Below are 15,389 nucleotides of genomic sequence, written 5' to 3' on the forward strand. Positions count from 1 at the left end.
AGCTTCTATGATAAAGAGATTAGAAAACTGAATGTTAACCATTATAAAACTCCAAAGTTGACAATTTCAAGTCATGATCATTTAACTAAAATACCACAGAAAGCAAAATAATAAATATATTATTGGGAAAAATGACCATAATGGGGTTAGGTGTGCAAAGAACTGCCTGAGTGTGCACTGCAATACTCCTACGTAATTTCATTATTGGGCAGGATTAGAAAGCTTGATCAGATTAGATCACAGGCGCACTCTGGTGGCTGTTGCCACCACTACAGAGAATGTGAAGTACAGGATAGTGAAAAAGACCACATCAGTTTTATCCTGGCAGTCCAGTAGCTTGGCATTTGCTATCAGTATCTGACTGCGACCCAGTAATTGGTCCCTTCCGTATTAGTGCAGTCCAACCACAATTACTTTGTATCTTGTGACTAATGAGAAGTCATTTGGAATAAATATTTATACCAAACTACTAACATAAAAATGGATAATTTGGCAATTAACTGCCTGGATCTTAGCTGTACTTAAAATGTTTGCTTTGTTTTTTACATTACAAGAGTGAGTACAAAGTATTTCAATGTTTGTAAAATGTCTGATATGTTGTAAAGACAATATCTTGTTATTTTGCTGTATTTTTGATTGTGGACCGAAATGGGAAAAGAAAAATTTTAAAAATAAAGGACTGTGGAAGGATTACTGCACTTTCTTAATGCATCGCAAGTTCTCTGCACTGTTATTTGTTCAAGCAGTGAGGAGGTTTACTGCAGTTGAGTTGCAGACAAAGTCCGTACAAGGAAAGATTCAGTCATTAACAAGTTGCTGACTGCTTTGTGGAATTGGTGACTAGTTTTCAATTACAACAACTAAGTGCCTGGCTCCCAGGTACTCATGAGCATGAATGTTCAGTCAGTAGCCAGACCTTCGAAGAGAAAGGTGCTATTCTTTCCTGTGAAAAAAATATCTCGTGCGTGAAAAAGCCAGTTTGGTTCCTCTCATCAGTAAGCACTGGCTTTTAACCAATGAGGCAAAAGCTTTTCACAAATTCAAAGATCCTTAGACAGCACCTTCCAAACCACAACCACTTATGCGGTCATAGAGATGTACAGCACGAGAACAGACCCTTCAGTCCTACACCTGCCAGCACCCGGCCCATATCCCTCCAAATCTTTCCTATTCATATACCCATCCAGATGCCTGTTAAATGTTGCAATTGTACCAGCTTCCACCACTGCCTCTGGCAACTCATTCCATACTCGTACCACCCTCTGCATGGAAATTTTCCCCTTAGGTCTCTTTTATATCTTTCCCCTCTCACCCTAACCTATGCCCTCTAGTTTTGGACTCCCCGACCCCAGGGACAAGACTTTGTTTATTTACCCTATCCATGCCCTTCTTGGTTTTATAAACCTCTATAAAGTCACCCCTCAGCCTCTGACGCTCCAGGGAAAACAGCCCTAAGCCTAGTCAACCTCTCCCTATAGTTCAAATCCACCAACCCTAGCAACATCCTTGTAAATCTTTTCTGAATCCTTTCAAGTTTCACAGCATCTTTCCGATAGAAGGAGACCAGAATTGCACGCAATATTCCAACAGTGGCCCAACCATTGTCCTGTACAGCCATAACATGACCTCCCAACTCCTGTACTCAATATCTGACCAATAAGGGAAAGCATATCAAACGCCTTGTTCACAATCCTATCTACCTGCGACTTCACTTTTAAGGAGCTATGAACCTGCACTCCAAGTTCTCTTTGTTCAGCAACACTCCCTAGGACCTTACCATTAAGTGTAGAAGTCCTGCTAAGATTTACTTTCCCAAAATGCAACATGCCAATGGGTTGAGAAGTGGCAGGTGGAGTTTAATTTAGATAAATGCAACATGTTATCTAAATTAAACTCCATCTGCCACTTCTCAACCCATTGGCCCATCTGATCAAGATCCCGTTGTAATCCGAGGTAACCTTCTTCACTGTCCACTACACCTCCAATTTTGGTGTCATCTGCAAACTAACTATACCTCTTTTGCTCACATCCGAATCATTTGTATAAATGATGAAAGGTAGTGGACCCAGCACCGATCCTTGTGGCACTCCACTGGTCACAGGTTTCCAGTCTGAAAAACAACCCTCCACCACCACCCTCTGTTTTCGACCTTCTGCCAAGAGGAACCTTGTCGAACGCCTTACTGAAGTCCATATAGATCACACCTAACGCTCTGCCCTCATTAATCCTCTTTGTTACTTCTTCAAAAAACTCAATCAAGTTTATGAGACATGACTTCCCATCTACAAAGACGTGTTGACTATCCCATATCAGTCCTTGCCTTTCAAATACATGTATATCCTGTCCCTCAGGATTCTCTCCAACAACTTGCCCACCACTGATGTCAGGGCTCACTAGTCTATAGTTCCCTGGCTTGTCCTTACCACCCTTCTTAAACAGTGGCACCACGTTAGCCAACCTCCGGTCTTCAGGTACACCTCACCTGTGACTATCAATGATACAAATATCTCAGTAAGAGGCCCAGCAATCATTTCTCCAGCTTCCCACAGAGGTCTAGTGTACATTGATCAGGTCCTGGGGATTTATCCACTTTTATGCATTTCAAGACATCCAGCACCCTCCTCTGTAATATGGACATTTTTCAAGATGTCACCATCTATTTCTCTACATTCTATATCCTCCATGTCCTTTTCCACAGTAAATACTGATGCAAAATACTCGTTTAGTATCTCCCCCATCTCCTGTGGCTCCACACAAAGGCCGCCTTGCTGAGCTTTGAGGGGCCCAGTTACCTTCCTAGTTCTCTTCCTAGTTACCCTTTTTTCCTTAATGTATTTGTAAAAACCCTTTGGATTCTCCTTAATTGTATTTGCCAAAGCTATCTCATGCCCCCTTTTTACCCTCCTGATTTCTCTCTTAAGTATACTTCAACTGCCTTTATACTCTTCTAAGGATTCACTCAATCTATCCTGTCATTACTCGACATATGCTTCCTTCTTTTTCTTAACCAAACACTCAATTTCTTTAGTCATCCAGCATTCCCTATACCTACCAGCCTTTCCTCTCACCCTAACAGGAATATACTTTCGCTGGACTCTCGTTAACTCATTTCTGAAGGCTTCCCATTTTCCAGTCGTCCCTTTACGTGCAAACATCTGCACCAGTCAGCTTTTGAAAGTTTTTTCCTAATACCGCCAAAATTGGCCTTCCTCCAATTTAGAACTTCAACTTTTAGATTTGGTCTATCCTTTTCCATCACTATTTTAAAACTAATAGAATTATGGTCGCTGGCCCCAAATTGCTCTCCCAAAGACACCTCAGTCACCTGCCCTGCCTTATTTCCCAAGAGTAGGTCAAGTTTTGCACCTTGTCTAGTAGGTACACCCACATGCTGAATCAGAACATTTTCTTGTACACTCTTAACAAATTCCTCTCCATCTAAACCCTTAACACAATGGCAGTCCCAGTCTATGTTTGGAAAGTTAAAATCCCCAACCATAACCATCCTATTATTCTTACAGACAACAGAGACCTCCTCATAGATCTGTTTCTCAATTTCCCTCTGACTATTAGGGGTCTATAATCCCAATGAGGTGATCATCCCTTTCTTATTTCTCAGTTCCACCCAAATAACTTCCCTGGATGAATTTCTGGGAATATCCTCCCTCAGTATAACTGTAATGCTATCCCTTATCAAAAATGCCACTCCCCTTCCTCTCTTGCCTCCCTTTCTGTCCTTCCTTTGTATCTTGGAACATTAAACTGTCCACCCCTGAGCCATGTTTCTGGAATTGCTATGATATCCCAGTCCCATGTTCCTAATCATGCCCTGAGTTTATCTGCCTTCCTTGTTCAGCCGCTTGCATTGAAATAAATGCAGTTTAATTTATCCGTCCTACCTTGTTCGCTACTTTGTCCCTGCCAGCCCTGACTGTTTGACCCGCCTTTGTTCTCAACTGTACAAGTCTCAAATTGATCTCTTTTCTCACCAGCTCACTCGGTCTCAAACCGCTTCCCACCACCCCAACCTTACTAGCTTCAATCCTCCTGAGCAGTTCTAGCAAATCTCTTTGCCAGTATATTAGTCCCTTTGCAATTTAGGTGCAATCCGTTCTTCTTGTACAGGTCACGTCTACCCCAAAAGAGTATCCAATGATCCAAAAATGTGAATCCTTCTCCCATACACCAGTTCCTCAGCCATGCATTCATCAGCTCTATCCTCCTATTCCTGCCCCAGCTAGCTTGTAGCACCAGGAATAATCCAGATATTACTATTCTCGACAACCTCCTTTTTAAATTCCTACCTAACTCTCTGTTATCTCCCTTCAGAATCTCAAGCTTTCCCCTTCCTATGTTGTTGGTTCCAATGTGTACAATGACCTCCTGCTGGCCCCTCTCCCCCTTGAGAACACTCTGCACCTTCTCAGACATCCTTGATCCTGGCACCAGGGAAGCAACACACCATTCTGATTTTTTGCTGCTGGCCACAGAAATGTCTGACTGTACCTCGGAACTAGAGAGTCCCCTAACACAATTGATCGCTTGGAACCTGATGTCCCTCACATTACATTAGAGCAAGTCTCCTCAATACCAGAAACCTGGCTGTTCGTGTTACATTCCCCTGAGAATCCATCACCCACTACATTTTCCAAAACAGCATACTTGTTAGAAATGGGGATAGCCACAGAAGACTCCCGCACTACCTACCTACCTCTCTTACCTTTCCTGGAGTTAACTTATCTATGAGACTTATCAATGGTATAACGGCTGCAGAAAGGCAGTTCGAGGGGGATCTGCCTTTGGAGGTTGTATGGGCTGAAGTCAGAAATAGGAAAGGTGCAGTCACCTTGTTGGGTGTTTACTATAGGCCCCCCCAATAGCAGCAGAGATGTGGAGAAACAGATTGGGAAACAGATTTTGGAAAGGTGCAGAAGCCACAGGGTAGTAGTCATGGGCGATTTCAACTTCCCAAATATTGATTGGAAGCTCTTTAGATCAAGTAGATTGGATGGGGCAGTGCTGGCGCAGTGTGTCCAGGAAGCTTTTCTAACTCAGTATGTAGATTGTCCGACCAGAGGGGAGGCCATATTGGATTTGCTACTCGGTAATGAACCGGGACAAGTGATGGGCTTGTTAATGGGTGAACATTTTGGTGATGGTGACCACAATTCTGTGACTTTCACCTTGGTTATGGAGAGAGATAGGTGCGTGCAACAGGGTAGGTTTTACAATTGGGGGAAGGGTAATTACGATGCTGTAAGACAGGATCTGAGGAGCATTAGTTGGGAGCATAGGCTGTCAGGGAAGGATGTCGTGGAAATGTGGAACTTTTTCAAGGAACAGATACGACGTGTCCTTGATATGTATGTACCTGTCAGGCAGGAAAGAAATGGTCATGTGAGGGAACCTTGGTTGACGAGGGAGGTTGAATGTCTTGTAAAGAGGAAGAAGGAGGCTTACGTAAGGTTGTGGAAACAGGGTTCAGACAGAGCAGTGGAGGAATACAGGATGGCCAGAAAGGACCTGAAGAAAGGGATTAGGAGAGCTAAGAGAGGGCATGAAAAATCTTTGGCGGATAGGATCAAGGATAACCCAAAGGCATTTTATGCGTATGTGAGAAACATGAAAATGACGAAAACGAGGGTAGGTCCGATCAAGGACAGTAGTGGGAGACTGTGTATTGAGTCGGAAGAGTTAGGAGAGGTCTTGAATGAGTACTTTTCTTCAGTATTTACAAACGAGAGGGACCGTATCGTTGAAGAGGAGAGTGTGAAACAGACTGGTAAGCTAGAGGAGATACTTGTTAGGAAGGAAGATATGTTGGACATTTTGAACAACATGAGGATAGACAAGTCCCCCGGGCCTGACGGGATATATCCTAGGATTATGTGGGAAGCAAGAGTGGAAATTGCAGTACTGTTGGCAATGATCTTTTCGACTTCACTGTCATCGGGGGTGGTACCAGGGGACTGGAGAGTGGCGAATGTTGTGTCCCTGTTCAAAAAAGGGAATAGGGATAACCCCGGGAATTACAGGCTAGTTAGTCTTACTTCGGTGGTAGGCAAAGTAATGGAAAGGGTACTGAGGGATAGGATTTATGAGTATCTGGAAAGACACTGCTTGATTAGGGACAGCCAGCACGGATTTGTGAAGGGTAGGTCTTGCCTTACAAGTCTTATTGAATTCTTTGAGGAGGTGACCAAGCATGTGGATGAGGGTAGAGTAGTGGATGTAGAATACATGGATTTTAGTAAGGCATTTGATAAGGTTCCCCATTGTAGGCTTATGCAGAAAGTCAGGAGGCATGGGATAGAGGGAAATTTGGCCAATTGGATAGAAAACTGGCTAACCGGTCGAAGTCAGAGAGTGGTGGTAGATGGCAAATATTCAGACTGGAGCCCAGTTACAAGTGGAGTTCCACAGGGATCAGTTCTGGGTCCTCTGCTGTTTGTAATTTTTATTAATGACTTGGACGAGTGAGTCGAAGGGTGGGTCAGTAAATTTGCAGATGATACGAAGATTGGTGGAGTTGTGGATAGTGAGGAGGGCTGTTGTCAGCTGCAAAGAGACTTAGATATGATGCAGAGCTGGGCTGAGGAGTGGCAGATGGAGTTCAACCCTGCCAAGTGTGAGGTTGTCCATTTTGGAAAGACAAATAAGAATGCGGAATACAGGGTTAACGGTAGGGTTCTTAGTGAGGTGGAGAAACAGAGGGATCTTGGGGTCTATGTTCATAGATCTTTGAAAGTTGCCACTCAGGTGGATAGAGCTTGTAAGAAGGACTATGGTGTATTAGTGTTCATTAGCAGAGGGATTGAATTCAAGAGTCGTGAAGTGATGTTGCAACTGTACAGGACTTTGGTTAGGCCACATTTGGAGTACTGTGTGCAATTCTGGTCGCCTCACTTTAGGAAAGATGTGGAAGCTTTGGAGAGGGTGCAGAGAAGATTTATCAGGATGTTGCCTGGAATGAAGAATAGGTCGTACGAGGATAGGTTAAGAGTGCTAGGCCTTTTCTCGTTGGAACGGCAAAGGATGAGGGGTGACTTGATAGAGGTTTATAAGATGATCAGAGGAATAGATAGAGTAGACAGTCAGAAACTTTTTCCCCGGGTGCAACAGAGTGTTACAAGGGGACATAAATTTAAGGTGAAGGGTGGAAGGTATAGGGGAGATGTCAGGGGTGGGTTCTTTACCCAGAGAGTGATGGGGGCATGGAATGCGCTGCCTGTGGGAGTGGTAGAGTCAGAATCTTTGGTGACCTTTAAGCAGCAATTGGATAGGTACATGGATGGGTGCTTAAGCTAGGACAAATGTTCGGCACAACATCGTGGGCCGAAGGGCCTGTTCTGTGCTGTATTGTTCTATGTTCGATGAGACTGTATCTGAGACTTTTCCCCCCTTCCTTTAACTGCCATCCATCACATCCCCTTGCTCTTGTAAATTCCTCATTGCTTCTAACTGCCTCTCCAACCGATCAATTCAATCTGATATGATTCGCAACCAACGGCATTTATTGCAGATATAATCCTCAGTAACCCGTAAACTCTCCTTAAACTCCTATATCCGACAAGAGCGTATCACTCTACTAAAGACCATTTTTGCATCTTTCAATCTACTGAACCAGAAAATTGTTCCTCTACAAAACACTGCTCCAGGTTAAATGAATACTTATGGCTTATATTTTAAGTTTAATCAAGAGATATAGCTCAATAAAACATGTAATCAAGAAAGAACCCAATCTACTCACGACTGCAGACTTATTTTAAGGCCACGCTTAAAATCCACTTATCTGTTTCTATGCTGTGACCTCTCCCAAACAGGTTTTTACAAGATCAGTTGTGAATTTCACAGTTGGTTTAACTTTCCCAGACACACTCTGATGTCATTGATACATGAATTCAACAGCAAAGGCAGTAACTGCTATCTCTGTCAGTTAGCAATGTGGGTTTTTCTCTCTCCTGCACTGACCGCACCATGTGTTTCCTTTGTCTGTCCTTCTCCCTTTTAAAACTGCTATTGTTTTGACTTTTTTTTCTCCAAATTTCCAAAACAATGCGACAGCATATAAAACAGTAATTGCTGCCCCTGGAATTCGAGGAAATCACCTCCAACACCTAAAATACCTCAGAAAAGGAGCAGCCAGAATTTTTTCCTCTCTTCCAAGGGATTAGCTCCACTAACCCTGTGATCAGGGAACACTGGACTGCCTTTCTCGTCTTTCCCTCCATTCATAACACCAAGCTTCATTTGTGTCTCTCTGTTTGTGTATGGGAAAGTTTCATAAGGAGTCATAGCTTCAACTAGTGCAGTTATATGCCATATGAACATATCTTGATGGCTCATAATTGTATACTTGCAGCTAGAATCTATTTGAAATAAACTAAAGTTTTGTTTAGCACATAAACCTGGACTGTGCTTTCTCTCAACCTGGGTCTAAAGCATCAGTTGATTAGGGAATTTTGCATACATTCATAAATTCGTTAACTTTTGTGACAACTCCAGGAACAGCAGAGTTTGATTTCTAGTGCATTACCCCAGTGAGGCATAACATTGTGAAAGAGTATAAAAGTAAGGAAGTGATGCTGCACCTCTACAAATGATTGGTGAGACCATATTTTGAGTATTATGTTCAATTCTGGGCACCTTATTACAGGAAGCATGTTTGATTTTAGATACATGGAAAGATTAGAGAAATTGAGTTTGTTCTCCTTGGAAGAGAAGATTAAGAGTTGATCTTCTTGAGGTGTTCAAAATTATGAACAATTCTGATTGGTTAAAGATGGATATTCTGTTTCCACTATTTGATATGTAACAAGGGGTCACTTCAAGATTATCGGCAAGACAGTTAAGAGTGAGATGAGGAGAAACATCTTACTCAGTTGTTAGGATTTGCAATGTGCTGCCTGGGGAGTGGTGGATACGAACTTCATGGGAAATTAAAAGGAAAGCTGTGTATATATAGTTGAAAGCAATGAATTTAGAGGGCTACAGAGATCGGGCTGGAGACTAGCTAGGTAGCTCTTTCAGGGGCCAGTACAAACATGATGGATCTAATGGCCTCCTTCCCTGCTGTAAAATTCTATGATTCTCTGCTGTGTAATGTAAGTTAATTTTTCATTTTAATTATTTCACACACAAAGTAGTGGTTTGACCCATTTTGCCTGTAAGTTCTTCACAAGAACAAATCTAAATAGCCAACATGGTTCTCTCCCCATATCAGCAGCAACTTCATCTTCCCATTGCCACCACACAAGTTCAGAGGTGCCCTTGTCATTGCCTCAAATTTACTCTCAAGTCTGATTAATTGACAGGATTGTGCTTCCAATGGTATCACCTTGTAATTGTCTGGTTCTGCAGCATTGATAACACACTGGCACAGCTTTACCTTAAACTTAATGTTGTTGCTGATGAGGATATTTCCCTTCATGAATTCCTTCTCGTTCCCTCTGTTCTCCGTGACCACAGGATATGCATGGTGTGCTGTGGTGCGCAGAATACTGACCAGTGATTGAATCCGGGTGTGAGGATAGACGTAGGTTAGATTTGGCTCCATAATATCACTGGCTGTCAGTCTAAGATTGATCATAAAGTGAATGAAATGTATTATGCTCTAAAAGTCATTTTACAATATTTGCCTCTTGACCTCACCAACTGCCCAGCTTGGAGCTGATGCAAAGCCTCAACAGTAAGACTTTGCCTCGAGTGAATTGTGGAACATTGTTTCTGACCTAAAGAGGGAAGACCCTGATAAATCAAAAACCCAGACATCTAACTACAAACCATCAAACCCCTTGTGCCTCAATAAAAACTGGAGAAGAGTCTTAATAACTGTTGCCAAGTCTATGTTTCTGCATTTCTGAACATTTTGACATTCTAATTATCTAACAATTTAAGTACAGAAGTAATTAACTGCAATAAAAGGACAGACTGGAGGGATTCAGTAAAGATGAAGGAGTTTGTGTCAGAGAGGAGCAAGCTCTGGACATTGCCAGTGTTGCCGTGTCTCTCTCAAACATACATTATAAAAAAGTTAATTTTAAGTTAAACCTAATCACATGATTCATTGGTAATAGTGAACAATTACCAGAGAAATAGACAGAACAGCTATGTATGTCCATAGTAATAAACACCTACTTATCCATTTCAGCCTCAGTCTCCCACTCAAGTAAGGGTACACCACGGAGATCAACATGCAGATCATAGATCCCTTTATTAAAGAAATCACCAGTCCATTTTGCAATCTGGAAGAGAGAGGATGAGGGACATGGAAGTTGCTGATAAAATGCATCCAAAGCAACAATATGAGGCACTTAATATCACACATTTAAAGCGATTTTATCATGCTCATCATGGAGCTGTGAAATACTTCCCTGAACACTGAAGTGTTAGCTCTAGGTATTCTACTTTCTTGCAAATCTCAGGAAGAACACTTTCAAACAGGAGGGCACAAACTTACATATAACTCTAACTTAACCCTGGGTTAGTACACTTTTACCTCATCCTAGACTGCTGTTTATTCTGAGAATTATTTACACTGGGACTCTATGTTTATCAGCAGATATTGATTCCTATGTGAATATATTTGCACATCCATATACTTGTAGGTAGGAAATGACATACCATCAGTGTGACCATGATTGGCAATCCATATGTGATTTCGTTAGTTGATTCAATGAGAATGACTGTGAGACTAATGGTCATTCGGACCACCCCACCAAGGAATGCAGCTGCCCCAACCAAAGCAAAGGTCCCAGAGTAAATGTGCGTCATTCCAATAAACCTGAGAAAAGAACAGAAAAATACACTAAAAATGCTCACTATCAACAGTGCCCGTGCAACCCCATTCTATTATCTCAATAGTCTCCATTCTCTAGACCTCCCATTCCCCAGAGTGAAACATAGAACATCACGCTTTGGTGGATGCTTTGTTGGAATTTTAATTTTATGAATATTTGGTTTTATAATTCATGTATTTCAGGACTTTAGCTTTTGATTTTTAAGAGGGTTATGGTTTGCAATGGATTGTGTCCTTAAATTTAGAGTAAATAAGAGGGATTTGATCTGTCCTGGAGTTTATAAAAGCGGGGTAATAATTATTAAGGAGCAAACAGAAGACTTGAGGTGTCAATATTTATATTTGAGGTCAATCTCAGCTGTTGCCATGCCTGCAATCATAAGACTTTTAAGTCTCTTTAAGTCCATAAGATGTTAAGAGTATTAAATTTGTAAATTGTTGCATTTAAAAGTGACCCAGTGTTTCTCAGATGTAAGATCATTGTGGTCAGAGATAGCTCATTAAAATTCCTAACTGAAAACAGGACTTCAGTGTTTCCCATTCCATTGGAGAAGGGGATACAGGAAGCCAATTTTAGATACAAATTACAGGCTTATGATAAACACAGGATTACCACAAGCAGGTAGCCCTAGCCTAGTGTCACTTGCAGCTCACTGATTCAAGGACGCAAATCAAGTTAACACGAACCAGCCCTGCACCTGAAGCAAAGAGATCACTAGTTTTGTCATGGAACAGAATGTAGGTGGGAATTTACATTTAATTTGGAGATAGAGCTCATGAAGGAAGAGGCTGGCAGATTTCCCAATTTGGAGCTAGAGGAAGAAATCCACACTCTAGCTCTCATATTGAAAACTATAAGATACCTTGAAGAAGGCAGAGAGAAAGAAATTGTGTCAGGAGCTGTAAAGCTGCTCAAGTTCAAAAATTACAGACCTTACAGTAAGGTGACAAAAGTTTGTAGCTGCAAAAAAAGTGGATAACCATCAAGAATCTGATAAATTGTCAAAGTTTTCTTGGAGAAGGGATGAATCATAGTGGAGACGGTAAGTGTGGGTTGAGGAATTCAGGAGTCTAAAATATCTACTGGTTGCATTTTTTGATGTAAAGTGGAAGCAATTACCTAGGACTCTGTTTATTAGTAGGGTTTGCTTTACTTGATCCTTGTGTAGTAAAGTCTATTTGTGCTTCTTGCAAATTAATACTTTCAGTAAAATCATTCGACGTTTGACTATATCCAAACGTTAATGCACTCTAGGGTGACTGTAACCACAATTTCACAAACCAATAGCTATCACTTGCGTTCCAACTGGTTTGGAAGCCCATTGCACAAAATTTATTCTTGCATCACTCACGTTTTCAGAACATTTGCTACAAGTCGACCATAAGCAGCTCCGCAAAGAAGCGAGGGCACGAAAAGCCCACTGGGGACTGACACACCATACGTCCAACAAGCCAGAAGAAAATAAAGAACAAAGAAAATGCTCAGAGTGACTGGACTGAAGGTTCCTGGAGAGACAAGAATAGTAAAACAGCACGAACAATGAAATCCTTCAGCAGACGCAACAGTTTTGCCAAAATCACAATCACTATGCCTTGAGAAAGGCAGGCTGACCTGACTCAATCTCTGTTGTAGATCAAACATACTTAACCAATTTAGACTATTATACCAATTTCAATCAGCTATATTGCCCAAAATCTCAGAATCTGTTCTCATAATTCGTGACAGACCAAATTCATGAATCCAGCAAGGGAGGCAATTTAGCTCCGAGAATCCCATTTCTCATTCACTTATGTCATGAGCCATCTGTATCTTAACTCCATCTATCTGCATTGGTTCCGGAAAATTTAATACATCTGCCAAACAAAAATCACCAATCTCAAACTTTTAATTAACTCGCAGCCTCAGAAGCTTTGGAGGTGGGACGGGGTGAAAAAAAACGATGGACCTTTCCACACTATGGAACTTCAGTCATTGAAACCGAAAACAGCAGTAGTAGGCCATCTGCCTCTCAGGCCTCCTCTGCCATTTAGTATAACCAGGGCTGATCATGGAACTCAGCAACTTGATACCGCTTTCTCCTCATAACCTTTGATCTCTTTAGCCTCAAGAACGAGATCTAACTCCTTCTTGAAAACATTCAATGGTTTGGCTCGTGGGCTCATCATTCTCGGAGTGAAGGAATTTCTCCTCATTGAAGCATGAAAGAGCTCACCCCATATCCCTAAATCAGGGTCCCTGGATCGGGACACTCAGTAAGCAGGAACATCTTTCCTGAATTTTTCCTATCTATCCCTGCTAGAATTATATAGGCTTCCAAGAGATTCCCCCTCCTTCTAAACCCCACTGTGTACAGTCTCAACCAATCCAGTCTCTCTTCACACACCAGTCCAGTAAACCTTTGTTACACTTCCTCCATAGCTAGAACATCTGTCCTCATAACAAGACAAAATTGCACATAATATTCCATCTGTGGTCTCAGCAAGGCCCTTGCAATGACATCCCTGCTCATGTAGCTCAATCATCACACTATGAAGACCAATATAACATTTGCCTTCTTCACCAGCTGTTGCACACCATGCTTCCTTTGACAGTGGTGCACAAGGACACCCAGGGTCTTGTTGCATCTCCCCCTTTCCCAATCTATTGTATTCAGATAATAATCTTACTTTCCAATTTGCTACCAAACTGGATAACCTCACATTTATCCACATACTTGATGCATTTCCTCTCTCTCTCAAATTTTCTAAATTGCACTGAGCCATCTTTGCACCCTCCTCAGCACCTTCCATTCAACTGCATCATCTGTAATCTTGGGAGATATTGTATTTATTGTATTGTATTGTATTGTATTTAGTATTTAGTATATAGTATATTGTATTTAGTCCCCCCATCTACATAATTAATACCAATTGTGAATACCTTGGGTCCAAGCACTGATCCCTGGGATATCTAACTAGTCACTGCACTGCATTAAAAAAAAATTGTTTATTCCTACTGTCTCCTGTCTGCCAATCAATTTGCTATCCATGTCAATACACTACTCCCAATCCCATGCTCTTTAATTTTACATGCCAATCTCATCTGTTGAAAGCCCTACAAAAATCGAAGAATATCATATCCACTGGCTCACCCCTATCAACTCTACTAGTTGATCCTCAAAAAATTCCAGTAGATTTGTCAAGCCTGATTTCCCTTTCATAAATCCATGCTGACTCTGTCCAATCCATCACTGATTTTTATGTTCTCTAGCATTTTCCCCACCACTGATGTCAGGCTAACTGGTCTACAATTCTGTTTGCTCTCCACCTTCCTTTTTAAATAGTGGGGTTATATTAACTAACCCCCATAGGAACCATTCCAGAATCTTGAAGGATGACTACCAAATGAATGCATCCACTATTTCTAAGGCCACTTTCTTAACTAGATTATCAAGCCAATAAAACCTTATGACACAGGAGCAGAATTAGGCCATTCGATCCAATGAATCAGCTCCCCCCGTTCAGTCATGGCTGATATGTTTCTCAACCTCATTCTCCTGCGTGCTACCTGTTACCTTTGGTCCCGTTAATAATCAAGAACTTATCTATCTCTGTCTTATGTACATTCAATGATTTGGTTTCCACAGTCCTCTGAAACAATGAGTTCCACAGATTAACCATCTTCTGACTGAAGAAATTTCTCCTTTCCTTAGTTCTGAACAGCCATCCCTTCACTGAGTCTGTCCAATGAATGGAAATACCTTTGCCACATCCACTCTATCCAGGCCTATCAGTATTCTGTAAGTTTCAATCAGATCCCCCTCATCCTTCTAAACTCAATCAAGTAGGAGACACAGAGTCCTCAACCACTCCTCATATGACAAGCCATTTATCACGAGGTTCATTCTTGTAAACCTCTTCTCGACCTCCTCCAGCCATCACATCCTTCCTTAGATACAGAACCCAAACTGTTCACGATATTCCAAATGCAGGCTGATCAGAGCCTATAAAACCTCAGTAGTACATTTCTGCTCGTGTTCTAGCCTTCTTGAAATGAACACTAATACTGCATTTGCCTTCCTAACTACCAACTGCGCCTATGTGTTAATTAACCTTAAAAGAATCCTGAACTAGGACAAGTCCTTTTGTACTTCAAATTTCTGAAACCTTTCCCTGTTTAGGAACTGGACTAAACCTCTACTCTTCCTACTAAAGTGCATAACCTCACACTTTCCCACACTGCATTCTATCTCCAATTGTTTGCCCACTCTCCAGCCTATCCAAGTCCTTCTGCAGCTTCCCTGCTTCAACATTTATTTGCATCATCTGTAAACTTAGCAACAAAGCCCTCAGTTCCTTCATCCAAATCATTAACATACATAACATGACACCTGTGGAACTCCGCTAGTTACTGGATGTCATCCATAAAAGACCCTTTATCCTCATCTCTGCCTTCTACCAGTTGCCAATCGCCTATCGATGCCAGTATCTTGTCCCTAACACCACAGGCTCTTATCTTATTTAGCAGCCTCCTGTGTGGCACATTGTCAAAGGCCTTCTGGAAATCCAATTAGATCACATCCACTGAATATCCTTGCACTAACCTGTTCAT

At 41.7% G+C, this 15,389-nt stretch overlaps 1 protein-coding gene across 3 annotated transcripts in view; it reads right to left on the bottom strand.

The window, feature by feature from the left end:
* Positions 1-15,389, bottom strand: part of clcn6 (Cl-/H+ antiporter 6) — an 85,099-nt gene that overhangs the window by 21,605 nt on the left and 48,105 nt on the right. For 2 of the 3 annotated variants that reach the window (XM_043675878.2, XM_043675877.2), the window contains exons 15-18: positions 12,151-12,304; positions 10,624-10,783; positions 10,138-10,244; positions 9,389-9,575 (exon numbers count right to left, since the gene is read on the bottom strand). In XM_043675878.2, the coding sequence (XP_043531813.1) occupies positions 9,389-9,575; positions 10,138-10,244; positions 10,624-10,783; positions 12,151-12,304 (608 nt within the window). The remainder of the gene's footprint in view (positions 1-9,388; positions 9,576-10,137; positions 10,245-10,623; positions 10,784-12,150; positions 12,305-15,389) is intronic. The other variant, XM_087980455.1, reaches the window with a different exon arrangement.

Source organism: Chiloscyllium plagiosum, unplaced genomic scaffold (genome assembly GCF_037043375.1).
Source record: "Chiloscyllium plagiosum isolate Xiang-an unplaced genomic scaffold, Cpla_swu_hap1 HiC_scaffold_37, whole genome shotgun sequence".
Lineage (NCBI taxonomy): Eukaryota > Metazoa > Chordata > Chondrichthyes > Orectolobiformes > Hemiscylliidae > Chiloscyllium > Chiloscyllium plagiosum.